This window comes from Oryzias latipes, chromosome 19 (genome assembly GCF_002234675.1).
Source record: "Oryzias latipes chromosome 19, ASM223467v1".
NCBI lineage: Eukaryota > Metazoa > Chordata > Actinopteri > Beloniformes > Adrianichthyidae > Oryzias > Oryzias latipes.
In genome coordinates this window covers 9,350,653-9,363,109 of record NC_019877.2, presented here as the reverse complement: position 1 = coordinate 9,363,109, position 12,457 = coordinate 9,350,653, and the positions used below count along the sequence as shown (strand labels likewise).

The 12,457-nt window shown below is 42.5% G+C and overlaps 2 protein-coding genes across 4 annotated transcripts; one reads left to right on the top strand and one right to left on the bottom strand.

Annotated features, from left to right (window-relative positions):
- Nucleotides 1-39: 39 nt before the first annotated feature.
- Nucleotides 40-3,255, bottom strand: LOC101167245 (zinc finger protein 668). Its single transcript, XM_004080534.4, has 2 exons — nt 2,928-3,255; nt 40-2,420 (listed from the first exon to the last, which is right to left on the bottom strand). Exon 2 carries the CDS (start codon nt 2,413-2,415, stop codon nt 454-456), a length of 1,962 nt encoding a protein of 653 aa, XP_004080582.2. The 5' UTR covers nt 2,416-2,420; nt 2,928-3,255; the 3' UTR covers nt 40-453.
- On the top strand, nt 2,571-12,291 carry LOC101166995 (zinc finger protein 62 homolog). 3 transcript variants are annotated; one of them, XM_023949104.1, is made up of 4 exons: nt 2,571-2,876; nt 4,638-7,209; nt 7,692-8,771; nt 10,042-12,291. In XM_023949104.1, exons 2-4 carry the CDS (start codon nt 4,706-4,708, stop codon nt 10,931-10,933), a joined length of 4,476 nt encoding a protein of 1,491 aa, XP_023804872.1. In that variant the 5' UTR covers nt 2,571-2,876; nt 4,638-4,705; the 3' UTR covers nt 10,934-12,291. The 3 variants fall into 3 exon arrangements, with proteins under 3 accessions (XP_023804872.1, XP_023804870.1, XP_023804871.1); XM_023949102.1 differs by lacking the exon at nt 2,571-2,876 and adding an exon at nt 3,429-3,563; XM_023949103.1 differs by lacking the exon at nt 2,571-2,876 and having other exon boundaries at nt 3,571-7,209.
- Nucleotides 12,292-12,457: the final 166 nt, after the last annotated feature.

Sequence of the window (12,457 nt, the reverse complement as noted above, 5' to 3'; positions counted from 1 at the left end):
CCCTTTTTTTCTATGAATGTGGGTTGAAAAAAGACTCAAATCAACTTTAACTCAGTTTAATAATGTCAAATTGGATATATGCCACACTTTCTTTAAATTGCATATCATGATATATTTGAAATGTTCAAAACACACAATAAGGTCTCTGAACTGTAACATTGAAGAATAGTAAACATCTAAAACATACTGTTGGAAAAATCCTTTAGTGGCTTTGTGGTTTAACACAGCTGTACTTTTGTGAGCACATAAGAAAATGTCACATCAACAGTAAACAGATTAAAAACAATACCGTTACAAGCCATTTTTATGCAACAAAGATGCACAAACACTGTAAACTTTTTTTTTTTTTTTAAAAAGCTTTTTTTGACTATTTTATAATCAGAAAAATCGTTTAGAAATCATCCAAGGCAACTTGTTTTATGTCAGTGGAGTTAATGACAAAAGGTGAACCGTTTAAAGAGCTTCTTCTTTGACTAGGTAGTCTGGGATGGTGTGAAAAGCTGGCTCAGGGACTGTGAGAGGCATGCTGCTGGTTTCAGCTGCAGAGGCAGAAGCTTCACTGGCGGGTGGAGGAGAAGGGAGCGGATCTGTGTGAATAATGTTCAGCTCGGTGAGCTGTGAGGCGGGCTGCGTGGCGTTGCTGTGAGTCCGTAAGTGCTTGCGAAGGTAAGCGGCAAACAGGAAAGCCTTGCCGCAGTGGGGGCAGCTGTGAGGCTTGCTGGTGGAATGGATTTTCTGGTGTTTGCGCAGTCCAGATTTGTTGAGGAAGCCCTTGCCGCAGCTGTTGCAGACGTGTGGCCTCGGCTTTGGGTGCTGCTTCTCGTGCTCCTGCATGTCTGCCAGCTGTGCAAACTCTGCATGGCAGGTAGCACAGACGTGGGACCCCAGCGACACGATTTTTGTAACAGACAGAGAGGTGGAATCCACAGAGTGAAGGTTTTCATGAGTCTGAACTTCATCCCATGTGCCAAATGTTGCATCACAATGGTTGCAGGAGAACTGGGGGAGGGTGGTGGCGGTGGTGAAGTTTGATGTTGATGCAGCCTCTGCCTCCTGCTGCTGCTGCTGCTGCTCAGACTGCTCAGCGAGGTGGGTTCTTTCATGCTTACGCAGACTCGATGACACTACAAACGACTTCAGACACTCCTCACATTTGAAGGGCCTCTCTCCAGAGTGCACACGCCGGTGCTTGTTGAGACTCGAGCGCTCAGCAAATGACTTATCGCATTCTGTGCACGAGAAAGGCCGCAGGCCGGTGTGGACGAGCATGTGGCGCCGCAGATCCCAGGACGCGACAAAGGCTTTGTCACAGCTCTGGCATTTGTATGGCCGCTCTCCGGAGTGAACCCTCTCATGAACCGCCAAGTCAGCGGGCTGCCGAAAACGCTTGGAGCACTTATCGCAAGGGTACGGTTTGAAACCCGAGTGGGCGCGCTGGTGTCGACGGAAACTGGAGGGGTCGGAGAACATCTTGCCACACTGTGGACAGAGAAACGGCTTCTCACCTGAGTGAGTGCGGAGATGAGACTGGTAGGAGGACAGCTGGGTGAAGCCCTTGCCACACTGCTCACACTGATAAGGTTTATTCTGAGAGTGGATGCGCTGATGGCAGGCCAGAGAGGAGGAGCGGGAGAAGGCTTTGCCACAGTCTGAGCAGAGGAAGGGCTTTTCTCCAGTGTGCGAGCGCTCATGGTTTTTTAGGTCCTTCAGCTCTGTGTACGTCTTGCCGCATTCATCACAGGCATATGGCCGGTGGCCCTGATGGTTCCTTCTGTGTTTTCGGAACACCGAAGGATCAGCAAAGCTCTTGCCGCACTCGGCACAGAAATATGGCTTTTCTCCAGTGTGAGAGCGCTCGTGCACCTTCAGTTTGGACAAAGTGGGGTAGCTCTTGGAGCACTGGCGACACGAGTATGGGCGCTCTCCACTATGCTGCGTCATGTGGATCCTCAGACATATAGCCTGCATAAAGGCCTTGCCACACTCGGTGCATACGAAAGGTTTCTCTCCGGTATGCGAGCGGCTGTGGTTTCGCAGCTCTGTGGCTGTCTTGTAAGCCTTGTGGCAATCTGGGCACTGAAAGGGGCGCTGGGAGGAATGCGTACGCTCGTGCTTTGATAGCTGAGCCTTGCTGAGGAACGTTTTGGTGCACTCAGAACATGAGTGGGGCTGTTGTTGACGTTCCTTTGTGTGCGCTGAAGTCTTGTGGCTCTGCAGAGCTGACAGGCACTTGAAGGACTCACTGCACATGGAGCATTTAAAAAGGGGCTTGGCTTTGGGAGGTCTCCCTCTGCCACGTTTTTTTGCAGGCTGATCCTCCACCTCCTCCTCCTCCTCTTGCTGGTTCTCTTCATCTTGCACAGGAGTGTATTGTTCTGCAAGAGGTGGGCTGCCAGGCTGAGGAGAGCTCATCATTAATTCTGAAAGACATGAAAAATAATCTTCTAATAAAACATCTGCACCCAAAATAGAGGAAATGTTTTTTATTTATTTATTTAGTAGTGGCATGTGATCGACAAACAAAACTTGATGGTCTAAAGCCACAAATCTGTCAATGTTGATGTAATCACAAAATGGCTGGCATTAGGACCTTAGGGACAATAAGCCGCTATGATGCCAGGGGAGGTTCGCGATCGATGCACCGATGGAGATAACCTGCACGCATGACTGACTCAAAACCCGATCAGAAAAAAACAAAGATCACCAGATTAAATAGTAAAACGCATGGTTAGCTCGTATCTTTTGTGCTTGCGTTGCGTGCTACTCATTTTTACCAACTCAAAATGGCTGGCTTTAGGACCGCTGGTCGCTCGGCTCACTCGACACTAGTGCCATCATCCCCATCCTGACCCTCGGTATATACAGCATGGATAAAGGTAAAATATGCGTATTATCCCGTCTGTTATACAAAAAGAAGTCTTTCTTACCAGAATTTGGACATAAACAGTTGATCCTCAAAGCTGGTATGCTTTTACTGCGAGACACGATGATTGCTTTTGTTTGCTGACGGCTCTAGGACCATGATGACGACAGCAATCGACGAGGAAGTCAAGTGTGCAGCAACATAATGCGTAAACTGGGAAAACATTAAAAATAAAACTTTTTAAAAAGTTATTGAGCTGTAGTAAAGACTCTATATTGATATGATATTTAAAAAAATATTGTATATTAACTTGCTGTTAAATACTGTGACAGCGTTGCCAGCTATTTGACTTTGGTGTTAAAATCCGTACATTTTACATGTTTTTGTGCAATTACACATTTTTTTATTTAGAGGGATTAATTTTGTTTTGTTTTTTATGGGATTTTAAATATATGTTAGGGTTACATACGTTTTTTTAAACAGATAAATATTTTTAAAATGTCAATATTTAGAGAGGAAACATTTAGCTGTTGCACATTTCCTGTTTCCTAGCAACTGATGTTATGTAAAAAGGGACTCGAGGATGATAGAATGGGACAATTCAATAAAAGAGACTTTTCTTTTTATATTAGAAACACGGTTTGCTGATGGAAATACTAGCTTATACGCTTATGGCCTGGATTGATTCATACTGCTTCAGGTATTTAATTTTAACGTCTTGCGGCGTTCTCGCTTTCGAAACGACTTGTTTGTTTTTGATCATGCAATGTTCTCAGCTAGCTAGAAGAATGCTAGTTTGTCGCTCTTCATCGGGAGTCCATTGGTCTTTTTCAGTATTAATTAATAGATTTGTAACAGTTCTCTTATAACCCTTGTCTTTTACTGTTGTTATATCAGGGTAAATACGTATTCATTATATTTTTTATAGCAAATATGGTTGCTTTGTTTACATAGCTAGCTTAGTTAGCATGTTGCACAGAAGACCAGTATTTGGAGTGTATAAGTTACGAGCCGAGGTGTTTACTACCAAATTACATAATTATGACACAAGGAAAGTTTTTCGTGAACATTTACAGACGTTTTTAATTTATTTGTTTATTTATTTATTTTAATAAAAATGAAAATCGATGTAAAAAAAAAGGATAAAGAAGATGGCTCTTTAATCTTCTGGACAGTGTTGTTTGGCCAAAACAATTTTACAGTTTTCCAGACTTTTCCAGAGTCCATTAAGGACATTCTTGGCAAATCATCTACTAATTTTTGAGTGTGTACTGCATAAGAATAGTGTAGCTTGTCAAAAAGCTTAGACGATTGTAAGCTTGTGATTCTTTTTAAATCAGATAATTATCAATATATAGTAAACAATGCAAACTAGCTTAATGATTTTTAATAATTTTGTTAGAAATATATTTACTATTTGATCATCAGTATTTTATTTTCTTCTGATTTAAAGTTAAAGTCCCATTGATATTTGTTCTCCGGCGGTGAGCTGCTGACACAGCCGCACTTGGGAACCATTTTGTGGTTTAACCCCCAATCCAACCCCAAGTATCAAGCAGAGAGGCACTGTGTCCCATTTTTTTAGAGTCATTGGTATGACTTAACCTTGAATTTGAAAACGCAATCGTCCAGTCTCAGGGAGGACACTCCAGCACAAGGCCACGGAGCCAGTCAATTTGAGAATAACTGATAAAACTTTGCTTGATTTAGTAATACAATTCTGTTAATGTGCTTTTTTTCACTTTCTTCTAACTGGCCTTTTTTTTATTAACAGCTCCATTCATATGCTTTTACTGAGGACAAGTCTTAAGCTCAACTACTTAACAGAGTCACCGTTTGATTATGGCAGATCAGGATCTTGGCGGGGCATCTGGGTTTCCCTGCAAACAATGTGACATGTTCTGTCCCACCGTATCCAGTCTGCTGGAGCACATGGATGTGCATCATCGACAAGAGGATGAGCGCAAATATAAATGTGATGAATGCGGACGTTGTTACAGACATGCTGGCAGTCTGACTAATCACAGAAGGACTCATGAAGTGGGCCCTTTTCGGTGTCCCGTATGTGGAAAAGAAAACGCCAATGCTTCTGCTTTGAAGAGCCATCTCCGTGGCCACACTGCGTTTAAAAAATACTCCTGTGGTGAGTGTGGCAAAGGCTTTCGTGTAGCAACTCAACTTGCTACACACGAGAGAGTTCACCTGGCACAGAAAGTGAAAGAAGAATCTAGTTATGAGTTTAGAAATGATGCACCACATCAGGGCAGAGAACATTTTTCCAGTGTTGAGGTGAGCTTATGCGAAGACAAGACAGAAGAACTTAGTAACTCACAATTTGAGGCCTGCGATGAATCAGAAGAAAGACCGTTCAGGTGTGACATGTGTGGCAAATCATACATACATCAACGAAGTCTTAACAATCATAAAAAAAGTCACCAGTTGGGAAAGTTTGAATGCTCAGTTTGTTTTAAACTCTTTAATAACATGGCAGCTCTCTACAGCCATCAGAGAAGTCACAAAGCAAAAAGTGGGTCAGACTTCAGTTTGACAGACAGGTCTCACACAGGTACAGAACTTGACCAATTCTCACCTCAGAGCCAGAGGGCTCCAGAAAATTTTTGCCATTTGTGTCAGGTCCGCCTTTCAACGGAGGAGGCATTTCAGGAACATATCCAAATGCATAACTCTTCATCTTTATCATTCAGTATAGAAGACGCTCCGTCAGAGAATCACAATGTGTCATACGATGTTGGTGTCTCACCAGAGTCAAATCTTTACGGTTCCAATAATTGTATCCCTTCCATTTCATTAGATAATTCTCAAACTTTTGGAAAAACGGCATGTCATAGTAATGTGTTGACGGACTGCTCCATTGATCAAAAACCACATTTCAGTAGCTCTCAGGGAGAATCCTCAGTTGTTGACTCAAGTATTGACAGTTGCACACGCACACCAGCCCAAAATACCCGCAGTGTCCCTAAAGTTGCAGATACTTCAACTGCGGATTCAGATGAGCGTCCGTTCAAGTGTCATGTTTGCGGTAAATGCTATCGGCACTCGGGAAGCCTCATCAATCACAAAAGGTCTCATCAGGTGGGAGTTTTTCAGTGCTCCGTCTGCAAAAAGAATTATCCTCACCTGGCAGCCCTTAAAAGCCACCTTCGTCTCCACAAAACCCAGTCGACGTCATTCCGACACAGTGCAGAAGAAGACTGGTTGACCTCAAAACGCCAGATTGTGGATAATCAGCACAGCTCCTTCTCTTTCCAAACGGAGCAAGTTGGCGGGGCGAAGCCCGTCCTTGAGGAGCCAGGGATGGCCCACAGAGCACTGTACCAGGAGCAATTTGATCAGGACTCCTCCCCGGACATAATGACGCATCTACCTCAGAATGAAAATGTGACGCAGAGACACATGTGTACAGACTGTGGGGGGACATTCACCGATATTGCACAGATCAAATCCCACAGTTGTCCTTTCTTGCTGCACCAGCCTGAGACAGCAAATGCCGAATACATCAGCGGTTTCAACTTTCTTGTCGGTAACGGTCACAGGGCTGTTGGAAACCCAGAGGACAGCGTAGAGTTCCACAACCTGAACGGTAGACACAGTCAGAGTTTCTTTAAAGAGACTTTCCATGAAAATATGAGCGGCACTCAGTTAAGTAATGGAGTAGGAAACAATAACCCTGTTGAGGAAGACGACAGCGATCTTTATCAGTGCTCTATATGTGGCAACAACTACTCAAGCATGAGAGCACTCAGGTGCCATCTCCGAGGGCACACCCAGTCCAGTGACACCCCTGCAAGCTCAGGACCCTCTCCCATGTCCTCTCGTGAAGATGTGAAAGAAGAAAATGAAGGAGAGATGATGATCTGCAGTACGTGCGGTGAAAGTTTTGCCAACAGGGTCGACTTGATTAACCATCAGATTCTGCACAACAAAGACCAGGAAGAGGTTTTGGACCAATCACAGAGTGAGGCTTCAGAAAGCAAAGAGGATCAGCCAATCATCTGTGGCACCTGTGGCATCTCCTGCACTAGTTACAATCACCTCGACAACCATGGCTGTACAGCCGAGAGGGGGGATGAATTGGTGGAGTGTAAACAGGAAGCAGATAATGTTTTCAAACAGGAGGAAACGAGTCCCAGAAGGGAACCCGATGATGCAGAGGATCGTCAGTACAAGTGTGAGCAGTGTGGACGCTCATACAGGCACGCCGGCTCTCTCCTCAACCATAAAAAGTCCCACAAAACCGGCTTGTTCAGATGTCAAATCTGTCAGAAACGTTTCTACAACCTGCTGGCTCTTAAAAATCATCAGAGGTCCCACTTTGATATTAAAAGGTTAGTTCTGCCCTTTTCTAACACAACAAAAGCAAAGTAAAAATGTAGGTTTTGTCTGAATTCCTTCACTACTTAGCGCACTATGTAGCCATTTTATAGAAATGCAGTGCCCTAGAAATTTTCCAGAAGTCTGCAAAAAAAACAGTGTGCATTGATGGTCACTAGATTGGCAAATATAGACCACAATGCATTGCGTTTGAAAGATTTACATTTGAAAAATTTTTATTTTAATTTCGTTCTTATAAATTATCCAAGTTTTCATCACCAGAACATAGTAGATTCATAAAAGAGTCCGAATTGCTTTTAAAATCCAGGGTACTAGATAGTTTTTTAGTAATGACGGAGTAGGGAGGGAATTCAGACAGCCTTAGATTTTTTTGGGGGGAAAACAGACTGTTTTGCAAAATAAGAAGTTGCTTCTGGAACCAACACTTTTGTTTGTTATTTTATATAAAAATTCATTTCCTTCTCTGCGTCCACAGGTACACCTGTCACGAGTGCGGGAAAGCCTTCAAAATTCAGAAGCAGCTGTTGATCCACCTGAGGAGGCACAAACGGAACCAAGCCAAAATGCAGGAACTCGGCAATCAGATCCAGGCCCTCATGCAAATGAACGGGTCCAGATCAGATGGAAAACTGTCATTGTTACCTGCAAATGCCAACCATGCATCTGCCTCTGCTCAGCACCCCGCGCAAGAGCCTGAAGGGAAAAGAGCAGAAACGGAGGCGGAGAGCTCTGTTACATCAAAGGACGCCAGCGATCAGCGACCTTTTGCATGTGACCAATGTGGGCGCACTTATCGCCATGCAGGAAGCTTGGTAAACCACAAAAACTCTCACAAAACAGGTGAATATTACTGTTCCATTTGCAACAACACCTACTCTAATCAACTGGCGATGAAGAACCACCTGCGGACCCACTTTTTGTACAAACGACACACCTGCCAAAACTGTGGTAAAGGCTTCCGAGGAAAGAAACAACTCCTTGCTCACGTCTGCTCCGATCTCAGAAAGGATGGAGCTGCAGGCAGGAGGGTCCTGAAATCCAGGCTTATTAAATGTAAGGACTGTAAACAAACCTTTCTCTCTGTTGACCAACTGTCATCCCACACATGCAATGGACACCCAGACAGCGGGGAATCCCAGCCAGAGTCCAACCCCATCAAGGAAGAAAGGCCGTTTAGATGCAACATTTGTGGCCGCAGCTACCGCCATGCTGGCTCGCTGTTGAACCACAAAAACACCCACAAGACGGGCCACTTCAGCTGCACCTTCTGCTCCAAGCCCTTCACCAACCCCATGGCTTTGCGCAACCACACACGCATCCACACGCAGAAGAAAAAGTTTGTGTGCCTCACGTGCGGCAAGGCCTTCCGCCTGGCCAGCATCCTTCACAACCACCAGAGGATTCACAACCGGGTGCTGAGTCACTTCAGCTGCCCTTCGTGTGGGAGGAGCTTCCAGAGCAGATCCAGCCTGAGGAGGCACCACTGCCGCAGAGGTCAGGGGAGGAGCGTGCTCCCCGGAGTCCAGCGCTCGGACAGAGGAAGCAAATGCTTCACGTGAGTCAGTGTCTTATTGTGAAAACTGAAAGAATGACTTCCTGTTCCTCCTCATGTGGGTAGAAATGTGTTCATGTGGAGGTCAGAGATGTGGAGGAGTCAGAACTAAGTCAGGGATAACTAGAATTTTAATAAAGTTCTTCTATTTCAGTTGAGTTTGGGGAAAAACACAAAGGTGTATAGATTTAAACTTTTAATTATTAGAACAAATAAATAAAGTTAAAAAGCAACTCCCTATTTCAGACTGTTGTGCCTCAATGAAGTCACTATAATATAAAAAAACACTTTTTTTAATTTAAATCTTCTAAGTCAAGACGGAACTATTGTTGACTTAAAGTAGTTACATCTATGTTTTTCTGCACCAGAGCATAGAATTTTCTTAATTTTAATTTAATATTTTCATTGCTCTGCAAGAAATTTATATTTTGTTTTGGTATTTAGAAAAAGACTAAATAAACTTATCACACGGAAAATTATCTATTCTTTTGGAACTAAGATAGTTTGTAAAGTAAATAAGTACGTTACTTCATCTTTGTTACTTGATAAATACTCTGCATTTGGAATGAAAAAAGTATTAATTACTTTACAAGTAGACATTAGGAAGTGGATTGTGGCAACTATGTAAAAAAAATAAAAGTTTGCTTCTTTCCACTCCCTTTCAAGCAAGTAATCAAACGGTTGGAAAATTTCTATTTATTTGATTTTTTTTTTTTTATTTGAATCAGTGTGTTGTGTGTGTACTATATGTATAAGTTCAAATGTGTCTATTTATGATGATGAGTCATTATAATATTGAGAAGCTGGCATCATTTTCTTTTATTTTCTAAACTATTGATTTAACTAAAATCTCCAGTAGCTTTGATACATGGATGTTTTTTTATTGTTTTTTTACTTTATTTTTATTGCTGAAATTGCTTTCTCTTTTTTTTTCAGGCAAAAGCTTTAAACTCAATTAAAATGAATTAATATAAAAGTATATTAAACTTTTGTCCTACTTTACTGAAATCATTTTATTTATAATTTAATTTACTAAAAACAAAAAAAGTAGACTTTTTTTCTTTTTTAAATTTTTAGTGAATCAGACGTCCGATTATTTTCTGCTGTTTTGACGGAGGGGGATTACTTCAAATCTCATAAAAGTCTTTGAAATTTAAATTCCTGTAAGTTCAGTTTTCTGAGAACAAAGAATATTATTTTTTTTTATTAAGTGAAGTTAGGTTGATTGCTGTGTATGACTGTAAAAATTAATGCCATCACGTTCCTGTGGCAGGTGTGACTTGTGTGGGCGGTCCTACCGACACGCCGGCTCTCTCCTCAACCATAAGAAGTCCCACTCTGAAAACCTCCACCACTGCGCCTTGTGCCTCCAGACGTTTCCCGACTCTCTCACGCTGCAGATACACTCCCAAATGAGACGCCACTGTTGCCCAGAGTGTGGTAAGACCTTCTGTCTGATCACGCACCTGCAGAGCCACATGGAGGTGCACTCCAAAGAGCAGGCTGTGGTCTGCGGCCTCTGCCAGCAGAGCTTTCCGGACGCCAGCAGCTACCAGCAGCACCAGAGCACTCACCACATGGCCCAGAGCTCATATCCTCAAGGCACGGAGATACCTGTAGAGAGCAGCCTTTCCTGGGATTCTGTTATTCCTGAGTCTTTGGGAGCGGGCGACACACAAAAACAAGGTCCACCAACATTTTCCCAGCCTCCAAGAGACATTTCTGATTCCCAAGTGAGCACTGAAGGCTCTGCCTCACAGGAGAAGAGCCACGTCTGCGAGCACTGCGGGCGCACCTACCGCCACGCCGGCTCCCTCCTCAACCACAAGAACAGCCACAAGACCGGCGCCTTCTTCTGCTCAGTCTGCCACAAAGAGTTCACTAACCTGATGGCCCTCAAAAACCACCGGCGCATCCACACGGAGCCAAAACGCTACCAGTGCCTAGAGTGTGGGAAGGCCTTCCGGGTGTCCACGCAGCTCATATGTCACCGCAGGATCCACACCAAGGAGAAGCCCTTCACCTGCCAGCTGTGCAGCAAGAACTTCTCCAGCAAATCCAACCTGCGCCACCATCAGAAGATGCACCAGAGCTCCACCCAGACCTACAACACCTCCTTTAGCATGGACTCATTCATGGACCTGGACATGGGCTCTTTCCTATGAAAGGACAGCAAAGCCTGTAACCTTCTTTTTCTGTGCGTTCCTCTATTCATAGTGTTTTGCGTTCTGAGGGTTCTCCAGCCCTCCTTTAGTGAGGAGTGTTTTTTTTATTAATACCCATAAAACAGGACTTTTTCCTCATAAAGTTAACAAGGATGGTAAACATAGTTTAAAACTGCACTGTTTTCACTCCTGTTTAGTGTTCAGTGCCTCTGTAAATTCCTTAAAAAAAAACTACAAATTTATAAAGAAATCTGCAGATGTTCCTTTTCCTTTAAGGCAAAACTGTCTGTCAATGATTTCAAGGGTCAAAGCAAATGACACAAATATTTAAGAAGTAACTGTACTGCTAAAAATGAATCTTCCTGTTCCACCGCAAAGCAACATGGATATATATTTAAGGATATTTATTCCAATTTTGTGCACAACGTTCAAATATTTTTTAAAGAGTTTTGTAAAGTCTACGTAGCGTTTAAGGACCTTGTGGACGGTAGTCTGTCAGTCAAAACGGGTGGTATGAATGAGCCACAGTCAGGGCTGAACATGAACACGACTGATGTGTCGCTGATCCGTTTCTGACGTTATGGTTTAAAGTTTTTAATATTTGCAGGCATGACGGTGAGAGCAGGTCTTAATAAAAAAAAGTTCATTTTCCAATAAAATCTGTTCTGTGAAAGAGCCAGTGCCAAAACTCAACAGTAGCAGTTTGATACAAGGAAATCTCAGCTACAACAGTGGCTTTTTTTTCTTTCTTATATTTAAAGCATTTTCTATCTTTTTTTTTTTTTTTTTGTCTTTTCTGAAACAAGTGACTTTAAAATTCTTGAGAACATGTTAGTAAATTATACATTTTGTGCTTTGTGAATCAAATTTCATCCTAGTTTGGCGCTGGTTTTAACACAAAATACCTCAGAATTCCTGCACACCCAACAGCTGCTATCTACTTTCTTTGTACACAAGCTCACAGTCCAAAAGCCAGGTTTTATTTTGAAAGTTTTATGTTTTTGGCTGTTTTTAATGCATTATACACTAGTTGTCATTTTGTAGCAGTTTGAATGGACTCAAATTAACTTTCCCATGTGCCATAACTGTAATTAAAGTCCTGCTTAAACTAAAAATCTGAATTTTATGAATTCCTTAACCTTTTTAAATGCCATAGCAGCATGTAGGACGGAGGAAAAGCCGAGTTGTTATTTCTTCTTCTTGTGCCATCTTTTTGTTATGTTACTTAGCACTTATATGTTCTGTACATTTCAAATGACAATATTGGATGCATCTTTGTACATTTATGGTCAGACTCTCAAAAGCAGGAGGAAACTGCTGGCTTCTCTTTTGTGTAATAAAAATTAACTTAAGTTGTGTTTTATTACACTGTTTATTGAAAAATGCCTGTCTAGTATTAAATATTTCTAGAGCAGTTTTGACATTGAAAGGGATAGATATAGCCTATTAGAGCAAAGAATCTACACATTATTTAAATTATGAGAACCAGTAAAAGACAAAGACGAAAAAAAGTGCCAAATCTGA

Coding starts and splice junctions, on each gene's coding strand:
- LOC101167245 (XM_004080534.4), bottom strand. CDS start 2,415: ATGATGAGCTCTCCTCAGCCTGGCAGCCCACCTCTTGCAGAACAATAC.
- LOC101166995 (XM_023949104.1), top strand. CDS start 4,706: ATGGCAGATCAGGATCTTGGCGGGGCATCTGGGTTTCCCTGCAAACAA. Junction 7,210..7,691: donor TCCCACTTTGATATTAAAAG/GTTAGTTCTGCC, acceptor CTGCGTCCACAG/GTACACCTGTCACGAGTGCG. Junction 8,772..10,041: donor AGAGGAAGCAAATGCTTCAC/GTGAGTCAGTGT, acceptor TTCCTGTGGCAG/GTGTGACTTGTGTGGGCGGT.